The 23,665-nt window shown below is 44.3% G+C and overlaps 1 protein-coding gene across 2 annotated transcripts in view; it reads right to left on the bottom strand.

Annotated features, from left to right (window-relative positions):
* Positions 1-23,665, bottom strand: part of epas1b (endothelial PAS domain protein 1b) — a 44,671-nt gene that overhangs the window by 913 nt on the left and 20,093 nt on the right. The window contains exons 2-14 of one of the 2 annotated variants that reach the window (XM_010888790.4): positions 20,812-21,002; positions 16,356-16,504; positions 15,753-15,837; positions 14,436-14,554; positions 13,334-13,536; positions 9,296-9,402; positions 4,809-4,956; positions 4,275-4,474; positions 3,562-3,779; positions 1,896-2,009; positions 1,213-1,691; positions 868-964; positions 117-219 (exon numbers count right to left, since the gene is read on the bottom strand). In XM_010888790.4, coding sequence (XP_010887092.3) covers positions 117-219; positions 868-964; positions 1,213-1,691; positions 1,896-2,009; positions 3,562-3,779; positions 4,275-4,474; positions 4,809-4,956; positions 9,296-9,402; positions 13,334-13,536; positions 14,436-14,554; positions 15,753-15,837; positions 16,356-16,504; positions 20,812-21,002 — 2,213 coding nt within the window. The remainder of the gene's footprint in view (positions 1-116; positions 220-867; positions 965-1,212; positions 1,692-1,895; positions 2,010-3,561; positions 3,780-4,274; positions 4,475-4,808; positions 4,957-9,295; positions 9,403-13,333; positions 13,537-14,435; positions 14,555-15,752; positions 15,838-16,355; positions 16,505-20,811; positions 21,003-23,665) is intronic. The other variant, XM_010888791.4, reaches the window with a different exon arrangement.

Raw genomic sequence — 23,665 nt, 5'->3', positions numbered from 1 at the left:
GAAACGAAGGGGGGACGAGAGATATTAAGTTTGGTATCACCAACAGTCCTTTATTCGATATCCTAATGTAAGTTATATTTGTTTGTGGACTATCATGTCCCAGATGGACCACATACCTGGCAGTGAACTGGTGCTGAGAGACCTATCCATGACGCCACAGTTTTCGTTCCTCATTCTCTTCCACATCATCTCAGGTATTTTACTGGGAGTCGTGTCACCCTGACAAATACAACATTGAAGTTCAATTAACTAAAAGTAGACTGCAGTTTGAGCATTTAACAATCTCCTTACAAAAACATTAAAAGTCATCACACTGGATATACACTGAACAAAATTATAAACGCAACACTTTTGTTTTTGCCCCCATTTATCATGAGCTGAACTCAAAGATCTAAGACTTTATGTACACAAAAGGCCTATTTCTCATTTCACAAATCTGTCTAAGTGGCCTTTTATTGTGGCCAGCCTAAGGCACACCTGTGCAATAATCATGCTGTCTAATCAGCATCTTGATATGCCACACCTGTGGTGGATGGATTATCTCGGCAAAAGAGAAGTTCTCACTAACACAGATTTAGACAGATTTGTGAACAATATTTGAGAGAAATAGGCCTTTTGTGTACATAGATCTTTGAGTTCAGCTAATGATAAATGGGGGCAAAAACAAAAGTGTTGCATTTAGAATTTTGTTCAGTGTATATGTACAGATATAGGAAACTAGTTTCAGCGAACTTGCTACAGAAAGGCAATATCTGTAAATGGTGTTTACATTTTATTTCAGGTAGCGTTTTACCACAGGATGAGAGAATTAAGATGGACATGAATCATAGCTGATGATCGGTGAAAAAGCAGAGAAAAGGTTTGTACCATTATCATTGGTGTGAAGGAGCGCTTGAGGTTGTTGGCAATGGCAACTCTGGCCGGACTCATATCTTTGTAGGCCTGTAAAAAGTTCTCCACGGACCTGCAAAAGGACACCACATCACATTGACTATCTCTGTATGGTATTCCAGCTTGAACGTCCTTCAGTACAAGAAACCGACTGAAATAAATCAGCAGGACAGACCATGAAGGCCCTCATACATTTCACCGCCATGATATTCTATGTTAAAAACAGTAATGTGACATTGCGGTAGGTATTCTTCGACTGCGTCTGACTGACTTGCTGGTATCCAGGAATGGAAACATTAGGGAACCTCATCTGTACAGTACCTCTGCTTGTGCTTCCTGTTGACCGGCATGTTCTGACACGCTGGGCTTCCGGCCGTGGCATCCGCCTGCTGTTGGTAGTGTAATGGCGGATCCGGAGGCCACTGGATGTTCTGACATCCATCCATGGAGGACAGCGGGGCGCAGGGGGAGCCATTGTAGGATGGGATCTGTGTAGAGGCTGTGTAGGCCAGGTTAGTTCTGGGGTCCATAGTTCCCATCTGGCTGGTGTTCGGACCTCTCTTGTCCCCGCGGGACCACTCGGCAGACTGGTAGCGGGCAGACTGTGGGGATCTGAGGGGCTGGAAGAGGCTGGCGATGTTGCTGAAGCTGCTCTGCGTGGTGGGGTGGCCTGGTAAGCCAGAAGCCCCCTCGGGCCCCCCGGGGGCCTCTTCGGGAATGATGGGGTGGAGCTGGAAATCCTCCCCGTCCATGGGGATGTAGGGAGCCAGGGTCTCCAGGTCCAGATCGCTGAGGTCCATCTGAGGGGGTCACATGGAATCAAATCAAAACTTCTGAGGTGGATGGAGCCATACTGAAACAAGCCTAAAAAAATTAGTGGCGCTGGGGAGAATCACCACACAAAATGACAGGAAACCTGTCAATTGCTGTTTTGAAAATGTCTCCATCTGACACACGTTTGAGTGACAAGTGAAATGAGTCTGTGAAGTGACTGTAACACTGGCCTGGATGCTTCCGGGACTCTTGGGCCTCTCTGTGTCCAGAGCAAACAGCTTCTCAGTCAGCTCTACCTTCAGGTCAGTCTCTCTCTCGCTGTAGTAATCTCCTGGGCTGCTGGGCTGTGAAGACAGAGGGACAGGGAGAGAATGAGCGAGAGGAAACTACAAAAGCTCCATTGAGGCCTGAGTAACTTAATGACCAGTGTTAATTCCAACTCTCCACCCCCTCCATTCTCACCACTCACACTCTGCCCACTGTCCCCAACACCCAGGATCCGTGCCCACTCCACGACAAACACACACGCTCACGCAAGTAGGCTACAGATGCACAAAAAATGCAGACGGACGTAATACAGTCACGCTGGTTCACATGGTCACATTCACCTGAAGCGGAAAGAAAAGCTTGTGGAAGTGGTACTGGTCAATAGAATAACTAGAATAATCCATGGAACAGAGCCTGTAGTACTAAATAGAATAAGGCCATGGAATGAATAATGGTAGCTATGTAATAGGAATGGTTGTAGCTACAGTATATACCCTGACGAAAAACTAGGAATAGTAATATACCATGGAGAAAAACTAGGAATAGTTATATACCGTGGAGAAACACAGTATAGATAGACATAGTTATATACCGTGGAGAAAACACAGTATAGATAGACATAGTTATATACCATGGAGAAACACAGTATAGATAGACATAGTTATATAACATGGAGAAACACAGTATAGATAGACATAGTTATATACCATGGAGAAACACAGTATAGATAGACATAGTTATATACCATGGAGAAACACAGTATAGATAGACAGTTATATACCGTGGAGAAACACAGTATAGATAGACATAGTTATATACCATGGAGAAACACAGTATAGATAGACATAGTTATATACCATGAAGAAACAGTATAGATAGACAGTTGTATACCATGGAGAAACACAGTATAGATAGACATAGTTATATACCATGGAGAAACACAGTATAGATAGACATAGTTATATACCATGGAGAAACACAGTATAGATAGACAGTTATATACTGTGGAGAAACACAGTATAGATAGACATAGTTATATACCATGGAGAAAAACTAGGAATAGTTATATACCGTGGAGAAACACAGTATAGATAGACAGTTATATACTGTGGAGAAACACAGTATAGATAGACATAGTTATATACCATGGAGAAAAACTAGGAATAGTTATATACCGTGGAGAAACACAGTATAGATAGACATCGTTATATACCATGGAGAAACACAGTATAGATAGACATCGTTATATACCATGGAGAAACACAGTATAGATAGACATAGTTATATACCATGGAGAAACACAGTATAGATAGACATAGTTATATACCATGGAGAAACACAGTATAGATAGACAGTTATATACCGTGGAGAAACACAGTATAGATAGACATAGTTATATACCATGGAGAAACACAGTATAGATAGACATAGTTATATACCATGGAGAAACACAGTATAGATAGACATAGTTATATACCATGGAGAAACACAGTATAGATAGACATAGTTATAAACCATGGAGAAACACAGTATAGATAGACATAGTTATATACCATGGAGAAACACAGTATAGATAGACATAGTTATATACCATGGAGAAACACAGTATAGATAGACATCGTTATATACCGTGGAGCAGCTGCTTAGACTGGGGGTGGCAGTACTGGGAGTGGCACTTCCCGGGGTGGGATCCTGGGCCACCGTGAACGTTGCAGCCATGTGGCTCGACATGTCTCCCGCCTGACAGGGCTTGTGTGCATCACTGCCCCAGTCCTGAGGAGTGGGTGGGGCCATGGGAGACATCTTGGGGTACAGAGGAGGTTGAGTCTCCTCAAATGGTGACCTTCCTGCAGGACACAGTAATATAAACCCTAAATGTTTAGTATTCCACAGAGGTTACAGCATTACCTGAGGCCACAGATGGTGTAACTGGGTTATGTGGACACATTCAGGCCAAACAAACTTCATTAACACATTACAAAAGCGAGGCGAGGGAGAAATTTAAAAACACATCGTATAAAATTTGCCTTATTAAAAAACTTGGTGACCTCGCCAGGAACCCATTGATATCAGAAGTGGTGCAGCGTCATAATATTTTGTACCGACCAGTTTGGAGGCATAGTTCATCTTTCACGGTCTGAGAGAGAGTTGTGCCTCTTTCATTTTTGCTACTTTTCCTGATGTTTGTTTCTTATTTTTGAGAAAGTCTTTCTGTTGAAAATTAAATCAACTTTGTGCAGCCTAATGAGAAGGTGGATAAAGGTCTATATACACTGCATATCATATAGTATATAGGGAGGTCTACAGTAGAATGGGATACAATGGGGAGGGGCGGTTCTGACCAAAGTCGAGGGAGATGATGGTGTCTCCAGGTGTGGGGGCCAGGTGAGTCAGATCCTCTGGCTCCTCTTTCAGTTTGGCGAACAGGGTCTCCTTTGGCTCCGTGGACCCCGTTTGGCTAAATAAGCTGTTCATGTGGTGGGGTTTGAGTAGAGATTCAGTCTGGTCCATGGAGAAGATCATGGACTTGTTCTCCACTTCACTGAAAACAAACAGAGAGACAGAGAAATCTCAGGGATGTGCCTCCGTCCAGATTAGGTTCTCTTTTCCAGATGATAAAAGAATAACCCACTCTTCTGAACAGTCATTTTCGCCCTCATTTCATACAGTTTGGAACAATGTCTTGAACATGTTACGCCAAGTCCCGGACTACAAGCACCTCCAAGGATCTCCATGGAACCAACATGTCATCCAGGGGTTTAAGCATAATCCCTGTCTGAGGAATCCAGACAGCTTGTGGCATGCAACCACCCAAATGGCCTCCCCCGCCCAAACCTATCATAATCCTAACCTCTGACCTTGACCTACGACCCTACCTGAGGACATAGTTGACGCAGACAATGCACTGCGGCTGAGAGTTACGGGTGTTGTAGATGACGGTGCCCTGGGTCTCCACCCACACATAGCCTCCGTGTTTGGCCAACATGCGATACTGTCCACTCACTGCCTGTCCCTTAGCGCACACTGTATAGAAGAGAGACAGAGAGAGAGAGACAGAGATATAGGAGAGAGTGGGAGAACCAGTCAGTGTAAAACCAAGATGAATGGATGTGAATTGGAGAGCAAGCAACCCAGTCAGTAGGAGAGAGGTTGCAGTCACGGTAACGCCGAAGGAAAGAAAAGCGGTGAGGACAAATCGTTTTTGGGGATGAGGAGAGAACGGAGAGATACGAGCGCAGTATTTGGGGAGTGCAGGAGGAGATGGCCTAGTTAGCTGCTGTCCTCAGCGTGTGTTGGCCCAGTCCCAGGGCTGGCGTGGGAACGGAGCAGGGCCAGGGTCATAGGGTTCATCCCAGGGCAGGATTAGAGCGAGTAAACACAGACCAAAGCATGTGCTGCTCTGCTGGCCAGTCACGTTGCAGAGGACCCGGCCCGGCCGTCTCTGTGTGTCAGGGCCGGAAAGGGAGACGCATAGAGAAGCCATTCTCTGTAAGAGGAGGCTGTCAAGTGCATTGAGTCAGTGGTGTTAACCCGACCGCTCATGAATCTATACCATCTTCAAAAACGACAGCAAGGTGCCTGGAGGGTGAAGCGCACCGCATGGGCTGACAGAAGGAAAGCTATCGCTGCTACAGTGGGACGTCTAACCTGACCGACTCGGCACAAGAGCCTCTTTAGAAACAAATGTACAGCATGTCGCAGTTGCGAGCTATTTAAAAAAAAAGATCCTCTCTAATAGCGCATCTGGCCGTTTGAATGGACGCTTAGAGGGAGCGGACTGTGCAGGTCGTGGATGGTTCTTCACATCCTATTGCTGCTGCCATTTCAAATTAGTGATGCTCAACTGAGGCTTTTTTTGGACCTTGCAGCAAATTGTTATTTAAAAAAATATATATATAATTTGCCTTCTCTATGTTATTATCTGTTTACAGTACAGCTTACTGACATCTGCTGGTCAGCAATTAAATCAATTACGTTTTTACACTATTTTTGTAAATAATTCGGGCTTAGCGTTTAAGTTGACAACTTGGTCACAGGTGGGATTTGAACCCACAACCCTGTGGCTTTAGCAGCTGACAAACACTAATACACACAAATACAAGTTTTATATGTTTCATTATGCTTTTCTTTTTCACCTTAAAAAAACAGTAAATATACTGCATTATTTTTACAGAACAACGTGCAGAAAGTGTTTCACATAAATCTATTTCCAAATACTGTGTCTTTGCATTGCTGAGCGTATCACAATGCCTTTCTCTACCTGCTAAGCTACTGTTCTGGTGAAACGTCCTGGTAACATAAACATTTCTTATTACAGCATTGGTGTTTAAAACCTTGATTGGAACAGAAAAAAAACAGAAAAAACAGTCGGATCTCACTTTTAGCACACAGGAAAAAAAAAACTTTTGATCAAACAAAGCTTAAGAATTCATTGATCACAGGCTTCTGAGAAAACACTTCAAGAATCTATACATGGCTAAACCACTCTGCGACTTCATCATTAGATATTAACTGGCTGTACATGGAGTGATCAAACTTAAGCAGCTCACAAACTGACAAGCACAACATTGCTAGAAATGTTGAAATGACAGTGAGCAAAGGGAGTGCAAGATGTGCATGTTTTAACACATGGTTAATTTTGGTTTCATATAACCACGTTCAACCAACTGCTATACACCGCAGAGTTCCTTATTGTATTTGCGTCAACTGAGGCCTAACATCGACCTCTTGCATAAAAACTACATATCTAGGGAGCTAATAGCCATTACTTCAGTTTTGAACTGTTCTGATGTGGCACCAGCTGAACTTCACTGGCAACGTACTGACAGGTTTGACAGCTGATGCTGCCAAACTCTCGTTAAAAGTAAGAACGAGCAGTGCTTAATATTTTCAGAAGAGGAACTATCCTGTCGTCCACAAAGAAAGTTACATCCAAAAGAAGACTTGTTTATCCATGGAGCCATGCACCTCTCTAGGTTTCTTCCTACGTTCCTGGGGACTTTTTAATAGCCACTGTGCTTAAACGGTTGATATTCAGTGCTTGCTCTTTCAGGTGTCCGTAAAGCACTTTTAAACAGCTGATATAAAAAATACTTTGCACACCCACAGACACACACACACACAGACACACATACATTCCATCCACTAGTACCATACGAGGCCACAGTACTGTCCCTGCTACAGGTAGATGTGCTTTCAGTGAACAACACAATCCAGAGTCATTGTGCTTCCCTCATTCCCTCCTCTCTCCTGTTACAGAGAGAGGCCTTTAATGATGTGTAAATGTCACTGTGGGATAGAAGCCATCCCACTGCAGGGCCTCATTAAAGGGGCAATATGGGACACCTGGTCCCCTGTCACCACAGATACCCCGCGCTCCTCTTATCTCCCCCGTCACAGGTCAACCCTAATGGGATTCAAGACATCTTAATACAGGCCCAGGTCTGCAGAGCCACGCTAATGTAATAAGGCCTGTTTTGAATTATATTCATAACTCACACATGCATCTGAAATGTAATTTGGAGAAGAGAGAGACAGAGAGAGAGAGAGAGAGAGAGAGAGGGTTTAGAAGCGAGGGTGTTGTGTGTGAGTGCTACAGGGGGACGGATCATGGCTTCTGGTGTTCTCTGTGTTCTAGAAGCGGGTCGGACGTCAACATGTATTGTGTTTCGCCAGCTGGTTAGACCAATACACATGCACTGAACAGAGACGGACAGCGGGGCCAGAGGGAGCTAGCCGTGCACAGCCGCATGATCCCGCGAGTGGATATCAGTGCGGTCGTAATGAGCAGGCTTAAGTTTGGAGCCGGATACTGTTTAGCCGGGGCAATCAGCGCACTTTCATGAATTATGGGTGTGGTCTAAGGTGATGACGAGTATGACCACAAACATATTTTTCAGGAACATTCAGCAATGTTAAACCTAATGCTATTGGTCTTTCATTAAAAAGAAATATTCACTCTTTTTATTTTTCCCAATATTTGCTTGGCACTGGCTAAGCTGCCTTTCATAGGCAAATGGTCTTGACAAAGACGGCAATAATTGTATTCAGAGAAGTTAATCAGCTACACTTGCTGATCTGCTTGTTTGATTGCTGTTGCTCAGTGTACAGTACGGTTTGTTGTTGCGAATTATGATGCTTTGTTACTACATCACATGTGTTGCTGGTTTGATTCGTTTATCTAATCACATTCAAATTAACTTTTCTCAACGCCCCATGCCCAAACGGTTTCAATCACAGCCGGACCAGACTGATATCCATGTAGCGTTCAAATATAAGCTTGTGGGACCAAGAGGCTAAGCATGGCTAAGAAGCAGTGATTTTTTTTTCTTTCTCGCTGTTCATCCTTCCCCTCCAAGGATGAAGCATGGTACTTTTACGAATAAAAATCTATTTTGCAAAAACCAACCATTTTGGGAAGGATGTTTAAAATGTTGTTTATATGTACAGCATCTGTAAGTAGAATCTCTATCATACCTCAGTTAGCCATAAAATTCCAACATTCTTTTTAGATATACAGTACATGAAATTGTGAAATGTTATCAGGAACCCGTTTTGGCTCATCAGCTCCACTTTTACAACCAGTGGCCAAAAATCTGTGAATGCTTTTTTCATTTTTCTTACATATCTGCCCATCCTTTACTCTTGGTTTGATTATGATGAAACCCGGCAGCTAGGTCGATAGAGAATCAAAGAGCTGAAAAAAGATGATCCGGCCACAAAACAAACAGCTACATTGCATTACCGAGTTCGCTTCTTTCACTGTTTTCTTTAAAACAAAATACCAAAGACAGACCGACCGTGTGCGCTGGGTACTGCACAGTTACTCCAATGCCCTGTCTTATTCTCTCACACACCGATGACATCAGAAAGCTTGGGAACCAGGACTTAGTGTCTCCGACTGGACCATCCAGTCCAGTTCACTAAGAACCTGCCCTGAAGCTCTGCCAGATCCTAATCACATCACATGTCTTTCTCGCTCCATTTCTCTTTCTATCTCTCACTCGCTCTTTGTTATAAATCTCTCCCTCTTTTTTTTTTTTTTTACATTATTTTTCTCACTCAGTCGTTTTAGCAGGCTCGCATGTTGTGGCAATCAGTGTCGGTGAAAGAGTAAGTAATTGAGTATCTGCCCGGAGCTAAGAGACTGTTTTTTTCACGACAGAACTGGAGGGATAGCGTGCGCGAGCGTGTGCGCGCGTGTTTGTGGCCAACTGATTCATACGTTTTTACAAGGTACCGAAGAGGAGATTGAAGGTCATCCGCAGATGGTAGACACATTCCCCATCATTCTGTTGAAAGGACAACACCCCCCCAAACCCCTCCGAGGATGCAGTGAGGTGGGTTTTGTATGGACACTCACAGTTCTGGTGGCTTTTGGTGACGCTGTCCGAGTCCAGGGCGTGGTAGAAATCGTACACTGAGCGTCCCAGCAGGTCCTCGGGACTGTAGCCTATCAAGTCGGTGACTCTGGAACACACACACGTACAGAGAACACCGATTAACCCAGGTAGCACAACGTCTCTGTCGGTTTTGCTTTGCCTCTTGCGCGCACACACACACACACACACTCACACATAGACCCACACATATACACGCAATACTAAACAACCCCAAAGACTATCCCTCAGTCCTTCTCACCTTCAAAAACATTGACAACATTGTGTGCAATTCATGAATCTCAAATTTTGTGAAGTCCTGACAGAGAGGGGCATATTTCTGCTATTACAGGCTTTTTGGCAGCAGATAAGACCTTCTTGATTATGTGAAATGGGAGAGAAGCCTAAGTTACTCAGGCCTCAATGGAGCTTTTATCATACTCTCTCTCTCCCTCACTCCCTCTCTCCCTCTCTACCTCACTCCCTCTCTCTTATTTTCCCCCTCTTTCTCTCTCACTTCCAGGAAATATTAATCTCACTCAGGTCGTCATGCGGTCTGCTCATTAATCCAGATGATTCAACTCTTCTGAGCGCTGCTTAACAGAACAGACAACACAAGCAGAGTTCTGGTCGACTCTCTCCCCTTTGACATGCAACACTATATCTCTGGACTCCTGCGACCTCATATGATCTGTGATATTCGTAATACCCATAATCCTTTCACTTGATTTCTTACGATTTCTCTGCCTTAACTCGGCTACCACATGAACAGGGGGATGACCCTAGGGCATAGGACTCCTGCAATCCATTCTGTAAATAAGAGGATGAAAGCATTGTGGAATGTGATACTGAATAATTGGGAGACGTGATATTCAGTAGTACTCAACTGTAGAGGTTATAGGTCACAACCTCCTTCCCAGGCTAACGCGGTGACCTTAGAATTCCTAAGTGGCTGCGAGATGCACCTCGGAGGAGAGGGCGCGAGATTTCAGGGCAGCTCCCTGGCATGAACTGGCTGAGTGGCAGCATACGGGTTAGGGGCGGGGGAAGGCAGTCCGTGGGTAGATAAGATCAATCAAATGAAAGCTTATACATGCGGGGAGTTGGACTGGTCAACTGACAGTAATGGACTGCATTTCTACCGTTCCTGTACTTAGACGACCTATCTACAAGGACTGTGGGGGATGTTCACAACTTGTTAATAACAAGTATACTCTCTGTGACTGGGCGTGCGTATGTGAGAGAGAAAGAGATACAGGCCGTCAGTCTCTTAGCACTCTCTTGTCCTGTTCTTACATAACCCTGGACAGCTGCACCCGCAGGGTTTGAGATGGAGGGATGAAGGATGGGGTAGGAGGGATCTTCTGAAGGCCTCTCTCTGTTCTAAAACCATTTCACTAATTAGTTCCTGTGGATGAGTCGCCATCACAGGGGCGTCAGCTAGCTAGGTGCACAGATAGGACCTGCCTCACTGCCTTGTACCCACACGCCGTTTTTTTTTTATCTGCAGCGATTTCACTTGTTTTCCCATTCCAGTCGTGCGGTTTTGGATGTTAGATACAAAATAGAACTTTCAACTCCCTCAAAGACACCTGCATAATCTTCAAACAAAAGGAGGGGTGTTGGGTTTTAACAGATCGAGAGTCAGATAATCGGCGCAGCTACTCGGTTCAGTGAGAAGTTCCACCAATGAGAAACGGTTAGGTAACCCAGCCCTGCAAAACGGCTCGCGGACCTTAATCGTCGGTGGTTATTACAAAAGCATAGACATTTGTAGAAAAGGTCAAACATCTAGATTCTGTATTAAGACAAGGTCTGCAATGTTGAAATAGCGGCAATAATGATGATTGCAAGCACATGGGGCTTGAGAATCCTCCATCATTAAAGTTTCCTGTAGGTTCTGCAGGTGCAACAGGTCCGCTGAGCACAGAACGAGTGGAAAGTTAAGCAAAGTTTAAACTAACATCACCTAAACATTTCTCAGCTCTTTCCGCCCTTTCTCCTCTCACGGCGGTCAGTCCAAGATCAACTCGTGGAGAGCCAGGTGGGAGCACCAACGAGGACAACTAATGAGCATAACGACATGTTCCAGGCATCATGGGCCCTCACCTCATTTGCGTAATTAGAGGCGATTTGTGCGGCGATTAAATTAAAAAAACATAAATGCAAGAAAACTCAAACGGGGCCTCGTGTTGGCAGGAAGGTACACACTGTTCTCAAAGGGATTCTTTTGTCTTTGAATCAGATTACGGCCCAACCAGTAGGACTTCTAGCACAGAGGAGGCTGGAATGTTTTTCTCCACCGGTTTTTGGCTCTAAGATGGCCGCCCTGTCTTTGAGTGTGACGCGGTCGGCCAAGAAGGGGAAGGAGGACCAATGGGGACCTCCTTCGTCACCCAACGTGACGGTGGAACTCGGACTTGTCGCCGGGGTCACTGTTGTCACAGTGACATGTTGCCATGGTTTGGAAGTGACGATGGACCCCTGGTGCCTTCTTCGCTGGAAGCACCCAGAGAACAGTTCACACTGCTGTTTGACGTGAGAGTCATATTTGTGTGTCATTCTTGATGTCTTTTCCTCACCGGTTCTGCCAAGCCAAACTCCTTCAATCAGCAGATCATTTACCCCAGCCTGTTTGCGTGCTTCTCTGTATGTGTGTGTTTGCATAATATGTCGTTTCGTGACCCCACTTGATTTTGAGTTTTACCAGCCTCTGCAGCTGCTGCTTCTCCTGCCTAGGATCTACTATTTAAATATGTGTGTCTGTGTTTCAGAGTGTGTCTGTGTTAGGCTGTTTGTTTCTGTTTGGGATGGTTAGTTAGTGTTATTCTGAGTGCGTGTGTGTGTGTCTATGGGTGTCTGTGTTTTTGTGTGTGTTTGTATTCCGGTGTGTGTCTGGGTTTCAGTGTGCGTGTCTGTGTTTCTGTGTGTGCCTGTCTGTTTTAGTGTGTCTGTGTTTCAGTGTGTGGGTGTGTGTGTCTGTGTTTCAGTGTGTGCCTGTCTGTTTTAGTGTGTCTGTGTTTCAGTGTGTGGGTGTGTGTGTCTGTGTTTCAGTGTGTGGGTGTGTGTGTCTGTGTTTCAGTGTGCATGTCTGTATTGCAGTGTGTGTCTGTGTTTCTCTGTGTGTCTAGGTTTCTCTGTGTGTCTAGGTTTCTCTGTGTGTCTAGGTTTCTCTGTGTGTCTAGGTTTCTCTGTGTGTCTGGGTTTCTCTGTGTGTCTGGGTTTCTCTGTGTGTCTAGGTTTCTCTGTGTGTCTGGGTTTCTCTGTGTGTCTGTGTTTCTGTGCATGGCTTTATTTCTGTGCATGTCTGTGTTTCTCTTTGTGTCTGTGTTTCTGTGCATGGCTTTATTTCTGTGCATGTCTGTGTTTCTCTGTGTGCCTGTGTTTCTCTGTGTGTCTGTGTTTCTCTGTGTGTCTGTGTTTCTGTGCATGGCTTTATTTCTGTGCATGTCTGTGTTTTTCTGTGTGTCTAGGTTTCTCTGTGTGTCTAGGTTTCTCTGTGTGTCTGGGTTTCTCTGTGTGTCTGGGTTTCTCTGTGTGTCTGGGTTTCTCTGTGTGTCTGGGTTTCTCTGTGTGTCTAGGTTTTTGTGCATGTCTGTGTTTCTCTGTGTGTCTGTGTTTCTGTGCATGGCTTTATTTCTGTGCATGTCTGTGTTTCTCTGTGTGTCTGTGTTTCTGTGCATGGCTTTATTTCTGTGGATGTCTGTGTTTCTCTGTGAGTCTGTGTTTCTGTGCATGGCTTTATTTCTGTGCATGTCTGTGTTTCTCTGTGTGTCTGTGTTTCTGTGCATGTCTGTGTTTCTCTGTGTGTCTGTGTTTCTGTGCATGGCTTTATTTCTGTGCATGTCTGTGTTTCTCTGTGTGTCTTTGTTTCTGTGCATGGCTTTATTTCTGTGGATGTCTGTGTTTCTCTGTGAGTCTGTGTTTCTGTGCATGGCTTTATTTCTGTGCATGTCTGTGTTTCTCTGTGTGTCTGTGTTTCCGGTAGAGTGTTAATGTACATCTCATCCAGGGTGAGTTACCTCTCATCACAGTAAGTGAACTTCATGTCCATGTTGTGGCGACTCAGGAAGGTCTTACTGTCCAGGGGCGTATCTATGTTGGATGGATGGGGGATGGGTTCGCACATCATCACCAGGCAGGTGAGGGGGGGCTCCTTAAACCCACAAAGCACACGAGGGGCACAGCTGTTGTACACCTTCAGATGGCCTGTGCAATGCAGGACCTAGCAGAGAATCAGTAATATTATGTACAAGTACGACCCTATCTCTTAGGAAATGATCGCAATGTTGCAGTCCTATTCTCAGTGACACACATAATATTTGTAAAAATGTGGAGGTGTTGTAATAGATTACAATATAGTGGAGTGGATTAACAGTGGTGATAGTGGTGATGAAAAGTGGTCATTGCAGCAATACATAGTGGTGAAAGTGGAAATAAACAGTGGTTATAGTGGTGATAAACAGTGTTAATTGTGGCAATGAACAGCGGGTGATAATGGTGATGAGCAGTGGTGATAATGGTGATGAAAAGTGGTGATGAATAGTGGTGATGAATAGCGGTGATAGTGGCGATGAACAGTGGTGATAATGGTGATGAACACTGGTAATAGGGGCCATAAGCAATGCAAATAGTGGCGATAAACAGTGCTAATTGTGTTGATGAACAGTGCTGATAATGTTGACGAACATTTGTGATAATGATGATGAACAGTGGTAATAGTGGTGATGAACAATGGTAACAGTGGCAATGAACAGTGGTGATAATGGTGATGAAAACTGGTGATGAACAGTGCTAATAGTGGTGATGAACAGTGGTGATCATGGTGACGAAAAGTGGTGAATATTGTAATGAACAGTGGTGATAGTGGTGATGAATAGTGGTGATAGTGGTGATGGATAGTGGTGATGAATAGTGGTGATAGTGGCAATGAACAGTGATAATAGTGGCAAGAAACAGTGCTAATAGTGGCGATGAACAGTGGTGATAATGGTGATGAACAATGGTAACAGTGGCAATGAACAGTGGTGATAATGGTGATGAACAATGGTGATAATGGTGATGAACAGTGGTGATAGTGGTGATGAATAGTGGTGATAGTGGTAATGTGTGTGGTCCAATCACCTTCCAGCTGGCTGACTTCAGGTTGACGGTGCGTCCGCGGTTTGTCATCGTGCACTTCATCCTCATGAAGAAGTCTCTCTCCGTGCTCATGTCTTTCCCCTTCCGACCAAAGCCAGTGCCTGTGAGGAAACACCCAGAGCTTCATTTATTGATCATTCTCACCTTAATCTCCCATTTACATGCCACGATCTTTCTGAGAGGTCAAGGTTTAGATTACATTTCCTTTACATTTCTTTCAATCAAACACACGTAGTAGAGTTCATGTAGTAAGCACATTCCCTTTGAAAGGACTCTGACCCATGTTTCTGGAATATTCCTCTGCCTATCTAGAGCAGCAACTCGGTCCAAAAGGGCTGTTCATGAAGGCTTTCAGTGTTGTCATCGATACATTCTAGCATAAGCTGTTACAGCACAAGGTCAGAGTTCACCCGTAGATGACATACCTCAGACAATGGCTACTAAATGTGGAGGCAGGCCAAGTCATGCGGGTGAGGGTAATAAGGATTGTTAAGGGGGGCACATGAACTGACGGGAAGGGCCCTTGGAACCGGCCCCTACTAGGCCCTTAGTCAGAGTACTTTTGTGCAGCCCACCCTGGAGCGAGAGGAAATTCACTCAAATAGCAACAAAAACAAAACAGCAGATCACAAGCTCCAGGAACACTGGAGGGGAGGCTGGACGCAGAGAAACAGAAAGTGTGCATGCACCGGGAATGTTATTTTTACAATCACTATTTTCAAGCCATGATAGCTGTTATTTTAGTGTCATTACGCAATTATATACTGGAGCTGTTCAGAGGTTAGTGCAGTGGTGATACGACCTGGAATCTGAGGCACATTCAATAGGGGAATTGGTTTGTGAATGTTCACAAACGTTAACTAAGAAGGTAATTTGCAAGAACATACAGCAAGTGTTCATTTCAGTTTGAAATGGCATGGTAGGCTTTCCAATATTACTAGTAAGAAGTTATTATATGTTGACTACGAGCTGATTTTTAAACGTCTATGGTTTATTGTGTGTGTGTCTGTGTGTGTGCGTGCACATACATTCATGTGTGTTTGCATACGTGTGCATGAGCTTGTGTGCGCGAGCCTTTCCACCTAGAAACATTGTGGCCTGTCGCCCTGCATATCTGACTATACTGGTCTCTCCTAGTTTTCTTGGGCTCCCTAATCAGTCTCTGCCCCTCGTCCCAGCCCACATACACATCTACTAACCCTCAATCTCTCCCATGGCAAATGCTACATTCCAGGTATTCAGTCTGCTCTGACTCTCATCACGCTCTTTCACGTGAACATACAGAAGAATGTTACATACCACTTTTCAGACTGAGGTTCTCGCGTATCTCGTCGTGGTCGCAGGGATGTGTGAAGTCGAGGATGCTTTGTCCGGTCAACTCCACCTGCACAGGAACATGTACACCATCACGTCAGCTTGACCTCACACAGGGCCTTCGATACATGGCAGTGACGCTGTACCTGCCCCATGAAGAGACTAGCAACGTCGGCATGCGAAGAGACTAGCGACACGGAGCTCTCTGACAGCATTGGTTATCTGATGTTGTTGTGAGAGAGACCAACGCTAGGTAAAACTGACAGTGTCAGAAGTGAGATGGGTGGAGTTCTAGCCCTACAGTGACAGGTTGTGTGTTGTGGTCAAACAAGCCTCTTACACGGTCAACTCTCTCTCTCTCTTTCTCTGACTCTAGATGTTCCTGTATGTAATGTACATACAATAACCCAACCCAGGGGAGAAACAGCCTGTTCTGAATGATGTGACATCGTAATATTCAGCCGATGTTGGGTGGATGAGTGGACCTGTATGCGTGTTTACTCTAACATCTCCGTAACCAAACCCTCAACGTAGCTCGCCGAGTTATAAATGATTGTGTTTTCGACCACACTTCCTGTTTCGGTTCACCTGTGTTAAGCCCATGAACTTGTTGATGTTTTCCGAGATGAAGATCATGTCGCCGTCTGACGTTACCACGGTGACAAACCCCTCCAGTGACTTCAAGTACAAACTGTCCATCTGTCGGTCCCCATCGGTCTCTGCAGTGTTGGAGCAGCCTGTGGGGGGAGAAGAAATGGCATTGTCCGCATGAGATCTGTGCATGTGTCTGTGTTTGACTCTGTGTGTGTGTGTGTGTGTGTGTGTGTGTATTTGTGTCTGTGTGTTTCCGTGTTTCAATGTGTGGTTTTGTGTGTGTGTGTGTGTGTGTGTGTCAAAATTGTTTTTCTTCTTGAAGTCCTGGCCCACATCCAAAACAAACCAGAACAACTTCATCCTGCATCTCTGAACACTCCCAAATCTCCTGACCTTCCCCTCGGTCGCTTCCCTCACAAATACACATGAACAATTAGCCCCACATTTGTGTTTGCGTGCACACACACACACACACACACACACACATACAATCATACAGACACCACATTACCAGCACACTAAAAGTCATAACCAAACACACATGATATGCAAGACCGCTCATATAATCCCACACAGCGTTTCCGTAACATACGAAGGGTTCTCTTCGGACACTCGTACAGCCTGACAGCCACTGGACAACAACAGCCTTTCACCCGCACCATGTTGTTTATTTTCTGCCTCTACGTCATTTCGCTGAGTATGCCTTTAAAACCAAGCGAGAAAATAGAAATAGTTAATTTGGCATGTGCTCAAAAGAGAGGCAGTAAAATAACTAGAGTCCCAGTAAACAAAATACGGCTCCACGCTGGGGGGTTGGGGGGGGGGGGGGGGGGTGTCGGAAGCCTGTGATTCCTCCAGTGTGCTTCCCTTAGATAAGCGATGTTCTCAAGGCCTACGGGGGGCTAAGGAAGCCTGGGCCTGGATTTTGGCCCAGCCCAGAGAATGTGGCCCCAGGGGAGCACAGACTTTCTCATGGGCCGTCGGGTGATGAGATTAAACTCTACAAGAACACCTTTGGCCTGAATACATTATAGCGATTTCGGGCCTTTCGTTTTCTTCACTATGACTTTTAACTTTTCAAATTCCCGTGCTGTGCATCCGTGCTAACTCTTCATTAAACTACAGCAGGACAAAAAAAAGCCTGAACAAAAGCACAGGTAATACATGCTATAGGTTGGCATGGACCGTATCAGAAACACTGCAGCGCAGTGCAAATGCAACAACAAAAACGACGCGGTGGTGGAAGTTACAGGGGCGATAATGCAGTCAGTCACAGTGCTCCTCTTAAATGAAGACGTATAAAAAAATATAAAAGAAGAATTAGTGCACACAGAAAATCAGGCCTGTCAGCAAATGTCAGACAAATTGAATGTGCGCCCTGGTAAATAGATGTAACTGAGTCAATTAGTCAATCATTCATTCATTCAGAGGCAGTGTCCCAGAACCGCGCTGGCAGCTCTTACACGGCGAAGGTGTTTCCCCTGCTGCTGCCGTCGCTGCAGTGAGTGTGCGTGTGTATGTGCGCCTGGGTGGGTGTGGCGTGGGGTGTTTGGGAGGTTGGTGGTTCCATGGCGCCAGGGCAGGCCGTGTTATGGCTGAGTTGAGAGAAGGAGCGCCAGCTTTACAGTGGCAGCAGTCGGGCCTTCCTCCGAGCGGCCTCCAATCACGCTCTCCATCACACTCCAATCAGAGGCACAGCTGTGCAGATAGGACTATCAAGTGTACCATCTCCCCTTCTACAGAGCAGCTATTCTGCCCTTCTCTCTCCCTCCCCTGCCATTCCACACAGCCCCACTCAAGCCTATTCTCAGCCAATTCTTACCATCTACTTTCTCCCATCAGGACTCTACAGTGCGCCCATATTACTCACCCGTCTTATATAATAGGTGATTTCTCTAAACAATAATACAATTACTAAAATGTTAACACCTTGGTGGCACAGGTGCGCACACCCTTTACCGATTTAACTGTGGTCAGATTTAACACATTCCAAATCATATACAAAGGTCATCTGCAATCACCTGACATCAACTGAAGTGATGCTGATTAGCCCTTAAAAGAACAGGATGTCCCAGTAAGGCAGAGATGGCCATGGTTCAAAATGAGCTAGCAAAGGTGCAGATGGGGAGAAAAAAATCGTTTTGAAGGAATAACTGTGAAGGCCGTGATTATTATTAAGGGGAGACAAGAAAGTTCTTTGGAGAGGCCAAAGGCAACCTTAAGAAGCTGAAGGTATTTCTGTCAGGACATGGACACTCCCTGCATGTTACAACCATAGCACTCATTCTCCACGGGTTTGAGCTTTAGGGTACGGGTGTCAAGATGGAAGCAGTTTCTCACAAAGCATCCAAGCCTGAGTTCAATTTGCAAGAAGACAAAATCTCCCAAAATCTGACTCTGAGAGCATGAGATTTTTTTTAACTTTAATCGGATGAGATCAAAATAAAACTAAATGCCAAGCTCTATGTGTAACAAAAACAAGGTCACTTATCTTTCATCACATGGCTAATACCATCCCTACAGTGAAGCATGGTGGTGGGAGGATCAAGCTATGAGGATGCTTTGCAGTGGCAGGGATTGGGAGACTGGTCAGGACTGATCCAGATAAACTGATCCAGAGCACAAAGAATCTCAGACTGGGGGGAAGATTCATCTTTCAGCACGACAACAGCTGGAAGCACACAGCCTAGACAGTGCTGGAGTCTGAATGTCATTGAGTGGCCAAGTCACCCTTGAACCCAATCGAACATCTGTGGGGAGACCTGAAGATCACAGTTCACAGTCTCTTCCCATCCAATCTGGCAGAGCTTGAGAATATCTAGAAGGGAGAATGGGAGAAACTGACCAAATCCAGGTGTGCAAAGCTGGTAGACACATATGCAACAGGATTTGGAGCTGTGATCACTGCCAAAAGAGCTAATGTACATTCCCCATAAATATTGTTTGTTTACAAGAACTTATTAAAATAGAAAAAAGGTATTTTTCATCAACCAATAAAGGTGCATAGACATTTGATATGCACTGTCAGTATTTAGCGGTGTGACCCGGGATATGTAATTTAGATGCATGTTTTTTTCTATTCTGCACCTTTCACATTTTTTTCCACTTATTTTTGTCAGTGTAGAGTCCTATCTGTGGTACAGCCATAGTCCTCCCCCAGACCTACCCCAACTGAGAACTGACACTGTTCTGACATGGGTGCCAACTGTAGCCATGGAAAAAAAAAACTATTAAGAATCCTGCTGATCAGGGAAGGGTTAAATCAAGGTGATTTCAATATTTTTGGGGGACAGAAAAATGCATTTTTAGGGATTATTTGTAACATAATAATCATTCTTCCATTTATTTTTGAAGACATGACGTTCGTCCTAAAATGGCTAGCTGGGACAACCACTCAACCCAGTGTCATGAATGCATGTATTTCCGAATATGGCCAGGAAGATTTCTGAAAATGTCCAGGGACTCTGTTGTCCAAGCTATTTACACCATTGTGGTGCCAGGGGCTTTAACAGAGCTGCCCAAGGCCAAAAGATCAGAGGTGTTCTCCGGTCAACAGTTGAAAAGCAGCACTGTCTGACGTTCTACCCATCCACCCCTAGATGATTTGTCCCACCCTCTACAGGACCCCTAGATGGTCAGTATGCCACTTCATCATTCAGGAGCCCCCTAAAAGCTTTTTTTTTGCCCATGGCATCTCATGTTAACTGGGCTATGGTCTGCAGTTACATTTCTCATTTGGAATTGATTCAATAATGTAATAACGAATCTGCAGTTGATCCAGCAATGTAATAATGAATCTGAAGTTGATCCAGTAATGTAATAATGAATCTGGAGTTTATTCAATATTATGTTATTGCAATAAATTCTGTCTCGTACAACAGAGAGGGTGGAATTCCAGAACAATGGAGGGGTTCCTTTGTCTGTCTTCCGGAGATTCTAATTTTATAAAAGCACGGGAAGAAGAAAAGGTTTAAAGACCTCCCCCGCCGTCCTACCCAACACACACCGACACACACATCTGCCATGCATCCAAGAAACATCCAGACATGCTTGCCAGATTTATCATTTCTGCATGACTTTCCTCTCTCGCAAGGGTAGTCCTCATCTGTCCTACTGCAGTTTCCTTAGTTTACCTTACTGTGACCATTATAGTGCAGAAGGAAGCAGCCCTGTGATTAATAATCTTTACTGCATGTATCAGTGACTATATGGGACAATCATATCCTTAAAAGTAGCCAAGTGCAGCAATAAATATCTTACTATGACTTTGTGACAACACCGTACCAGTGGTTTTCAATTTGATTTGATCAACTGGATCTTGCCCCGATGGGTGACAGATTGTTAGGGAAAGAGGGATGGCACCTCGACGTGTGAATACAGCGTTGTGAATCTTGTGTGTGTCTTAGATTTTTTATGTGTGTGTGTGCGTTCGGTATTTCCTAGCTCTGACCTGAGCCGACGACCTTCCGCGTGCGCAGGAAGCTGATGGCCAGCCTCATGATGGAGGCCTTGTCCAGGTGAGCGCTGACGCTATGTGGAAGGGGCAGCTGGTGTGCCAACTCGTAGAATACCTCGGTCTCCTTGCTACGACGACAGCGGGCGGCGTCACGAGACTTCTCCTTCCGCCGCTCCGAACTGTTCCTTGACAGAAAGAGAGATGAGGTCAGGCGGGCGAGGTCACATGGTCAGGTCACCTATAGGCTACAGGTAGAGAGTTTCAAATGGTCCAGTGTATCCGTTCTTTACTTTCATTTTCAGTACTCATTGTGCTCAGGAACAAAATGTACAAAAATCTAGAGAGTCTATGGCCCAACTTCTCTGAAAACTGAATCGAAGTACCAGTAGAAAGATTTAGAATAGCAGTTTTCATTATAGCTCAATCTCTGGAGGTTCTCACAATAGAGATCTAGTGTCAGATCTAGATCTTTGGTTCTCAAAGTATTGGGGTCTCCCATCAACATTGGAAACAATCATGCTTGACTGTTACTTTAAATGCTATTTGAAACGGAGTCAGCAAGATGATAGACTGTAACTGATGGGAAAATTCATGAGTAACTTTGACAATGCTGTGATAGAGTCACAAAGAGAGAGAGAGAGACAGAGATAGAGACAAAGAGACAGAAACTCCTTCCAGAGATGCACCCAATCACTGAACCCACTTCCTTTTAACAGTTTCCGTCAGTAAAAGCAGGTCAGTGCCCAAACCTTGACACCACAAGGTTCTTAGACTCTCTCGCTCACATACGCACACACACTTTCTCATGAAAAGAGATCTTGTGCCATCGCGCAAACCATAACCACACACAAAAACTCTCAAGAACATTGGCTTCTGACATCTCGACAAAGAAAGAACTCAAAGACAGGCAGAATTGAGACATTGCTCATTTTTTTTCCTGGCTAGACTCTTTAGCAGTCAGTCACATGAAAGGATTAGTGTCTTTCACCTCAATAGAGGCCCACTCTCAGCCAACATGAATGTACATTGAACCAGGGAGGAGTGCAAAAGCAAAATAAAAGAGCGCGAGAAGGGAATCTGGTGGGTAGTTTTCAAAACAAAACACATACTCTCCCACACGATCAACAAACCCTTAGCGCCGTCTATGCAGTACATGTCTACGTACCACAGGGCAATGTAGTACAGACTGTCTAAAATAACATTCTAACACAACAAAAAGCACAGGTGTTTTAGGCTTCAGAACCTGCGGACTAGTCCTGTGGGTTGAGCATCACAGTCCTCCGTACCTTAGTAATTTGGCTGGATAAAACACTTAAAGGGAGAATCAGCAGTTTACAAACTATAATCCATACTGGGGCAGTCATCCTGGCTCTTTCTGGGTAAAGAAATTGAAAAATGTAAACACTCAAATTCAGAGACTGGTTGTTTTAACCACGTTTAGAAGATATTGTAGCTGTCGCAGATATTTTTTCTCCTTTGAAAGTTTTTGGTTGGTTTGTTTGTTCTGTTTTATAAACTTTGTGTAATACTTATGTGAGAATTGTATTGATCTACATGATAGTTAAGTAATCGTCATGTGATTTTATTTTGCGTGCTCACCGGAAAAAGAAAAGAGAAACACGAGGTGTCGCACACAATCGAAAGAGGTAAAATAAGAAAGTGTTTGATCAAAATAATTGCCTACTGAGTCCCAATTGGAAGGCACACGGTATGTTTGTATGTATTTTAGTTATTGTTTGTTTATAATTTGATGTACTGTGTGTATTGATTTCAGTTTAATGGGATATGTTTCGAGTGATGTCATGGCAGAATCGCTTCAACAAACTTGATTGTAATTTTGGTTTATTTGTCAGTTTTTTCACGGTGTTCATTCGATTTTGTAATATGGAATATCCTGATTCCTGAGAGGAAAACATTAAAAGATCGAAGGCATCAGTTGAACCGAGATTTTTCTGATCTGGAAAAACATTCAGGAGCCGTTATAGATATACTGTACAGTGCTTCTTTGCTGTTACAGACTATTTCCCTTGTTACAGACACACAAGGTATGCAAGCTTTTTAGCACAACTGTACATTTCACCCCCCCCTCAAAAAAAAAAAAACATCAGTGAGCCACCACCACGCTTCACAATGGGGATGGTATTCTGTTCACTATAGGCCGTGTAAACTCCTCTCCAAACAGATTTATGGTTGTGTCCATATAGCTTTATTTTGGTCTCGTCACTACAAATTACAGTGTGCCAGAAGCTGTGAGGCATGTCAAGGTGTTCTTGGGCATATTGTACCCAGGCTTTTTTGTGGCATTGGCACAGTTAAGGCTTCTTTCTGGCAACTCCTGTGGGTTTTCTTTGTATCCCGAACAATTCTTCTGGCAGTTTTGGATGAAATATTTCTTGGTCTACCTGACCTTGGCTTGCTATCAAGAGATCCCCGAATTTTCCACTTCTTAATAAGTGATTGAACAGCACTGACTGGCATTTCTTTTCTGGTCCCCATGGCTCAGTATCTAGCCTGCTCAGTGCATCCATGTGAGAGATAACAAACTCATTGACTATTTATACATTTATTTAAAAAGCCACAGGTGTGGGAAATTCACCTATAATTGCCATGTTCACCTGTGTGTGTCTGTAACAAGGCCAAACATTAAAGGGTATGTAAACTTTTGATCAGGGCCATTTGGGTGATTTCTGTTATCATTATGATTTAAAAAGGAGCCAAACAACTATGTGACAATACATGGCTTCATATGATCACTATCCTTAAATATATATATATATTTTTGCATGATCATTAATATTTTCAAAATCATTGCCAAAATGTCTGCCTTTATGCAAACTTATGAGCAAAA

Source organism: Esox lucius, chromosome 5 (assembly GCF_011004845.1).
Source record: "Esox lucius isolate fEsoLuc1 chromosome 5, fEsoLuc1.pri, whole genome shotgun sequence".
Lineage (NCBI taxonomy): Eukaryota > Metazoa > Chordata > Actinopteri > Esociformes > Esocidae > Esox > Esox lucius.
This window is presented reverse-complemented; position numbering and strand designations above follow the sequence as displayed.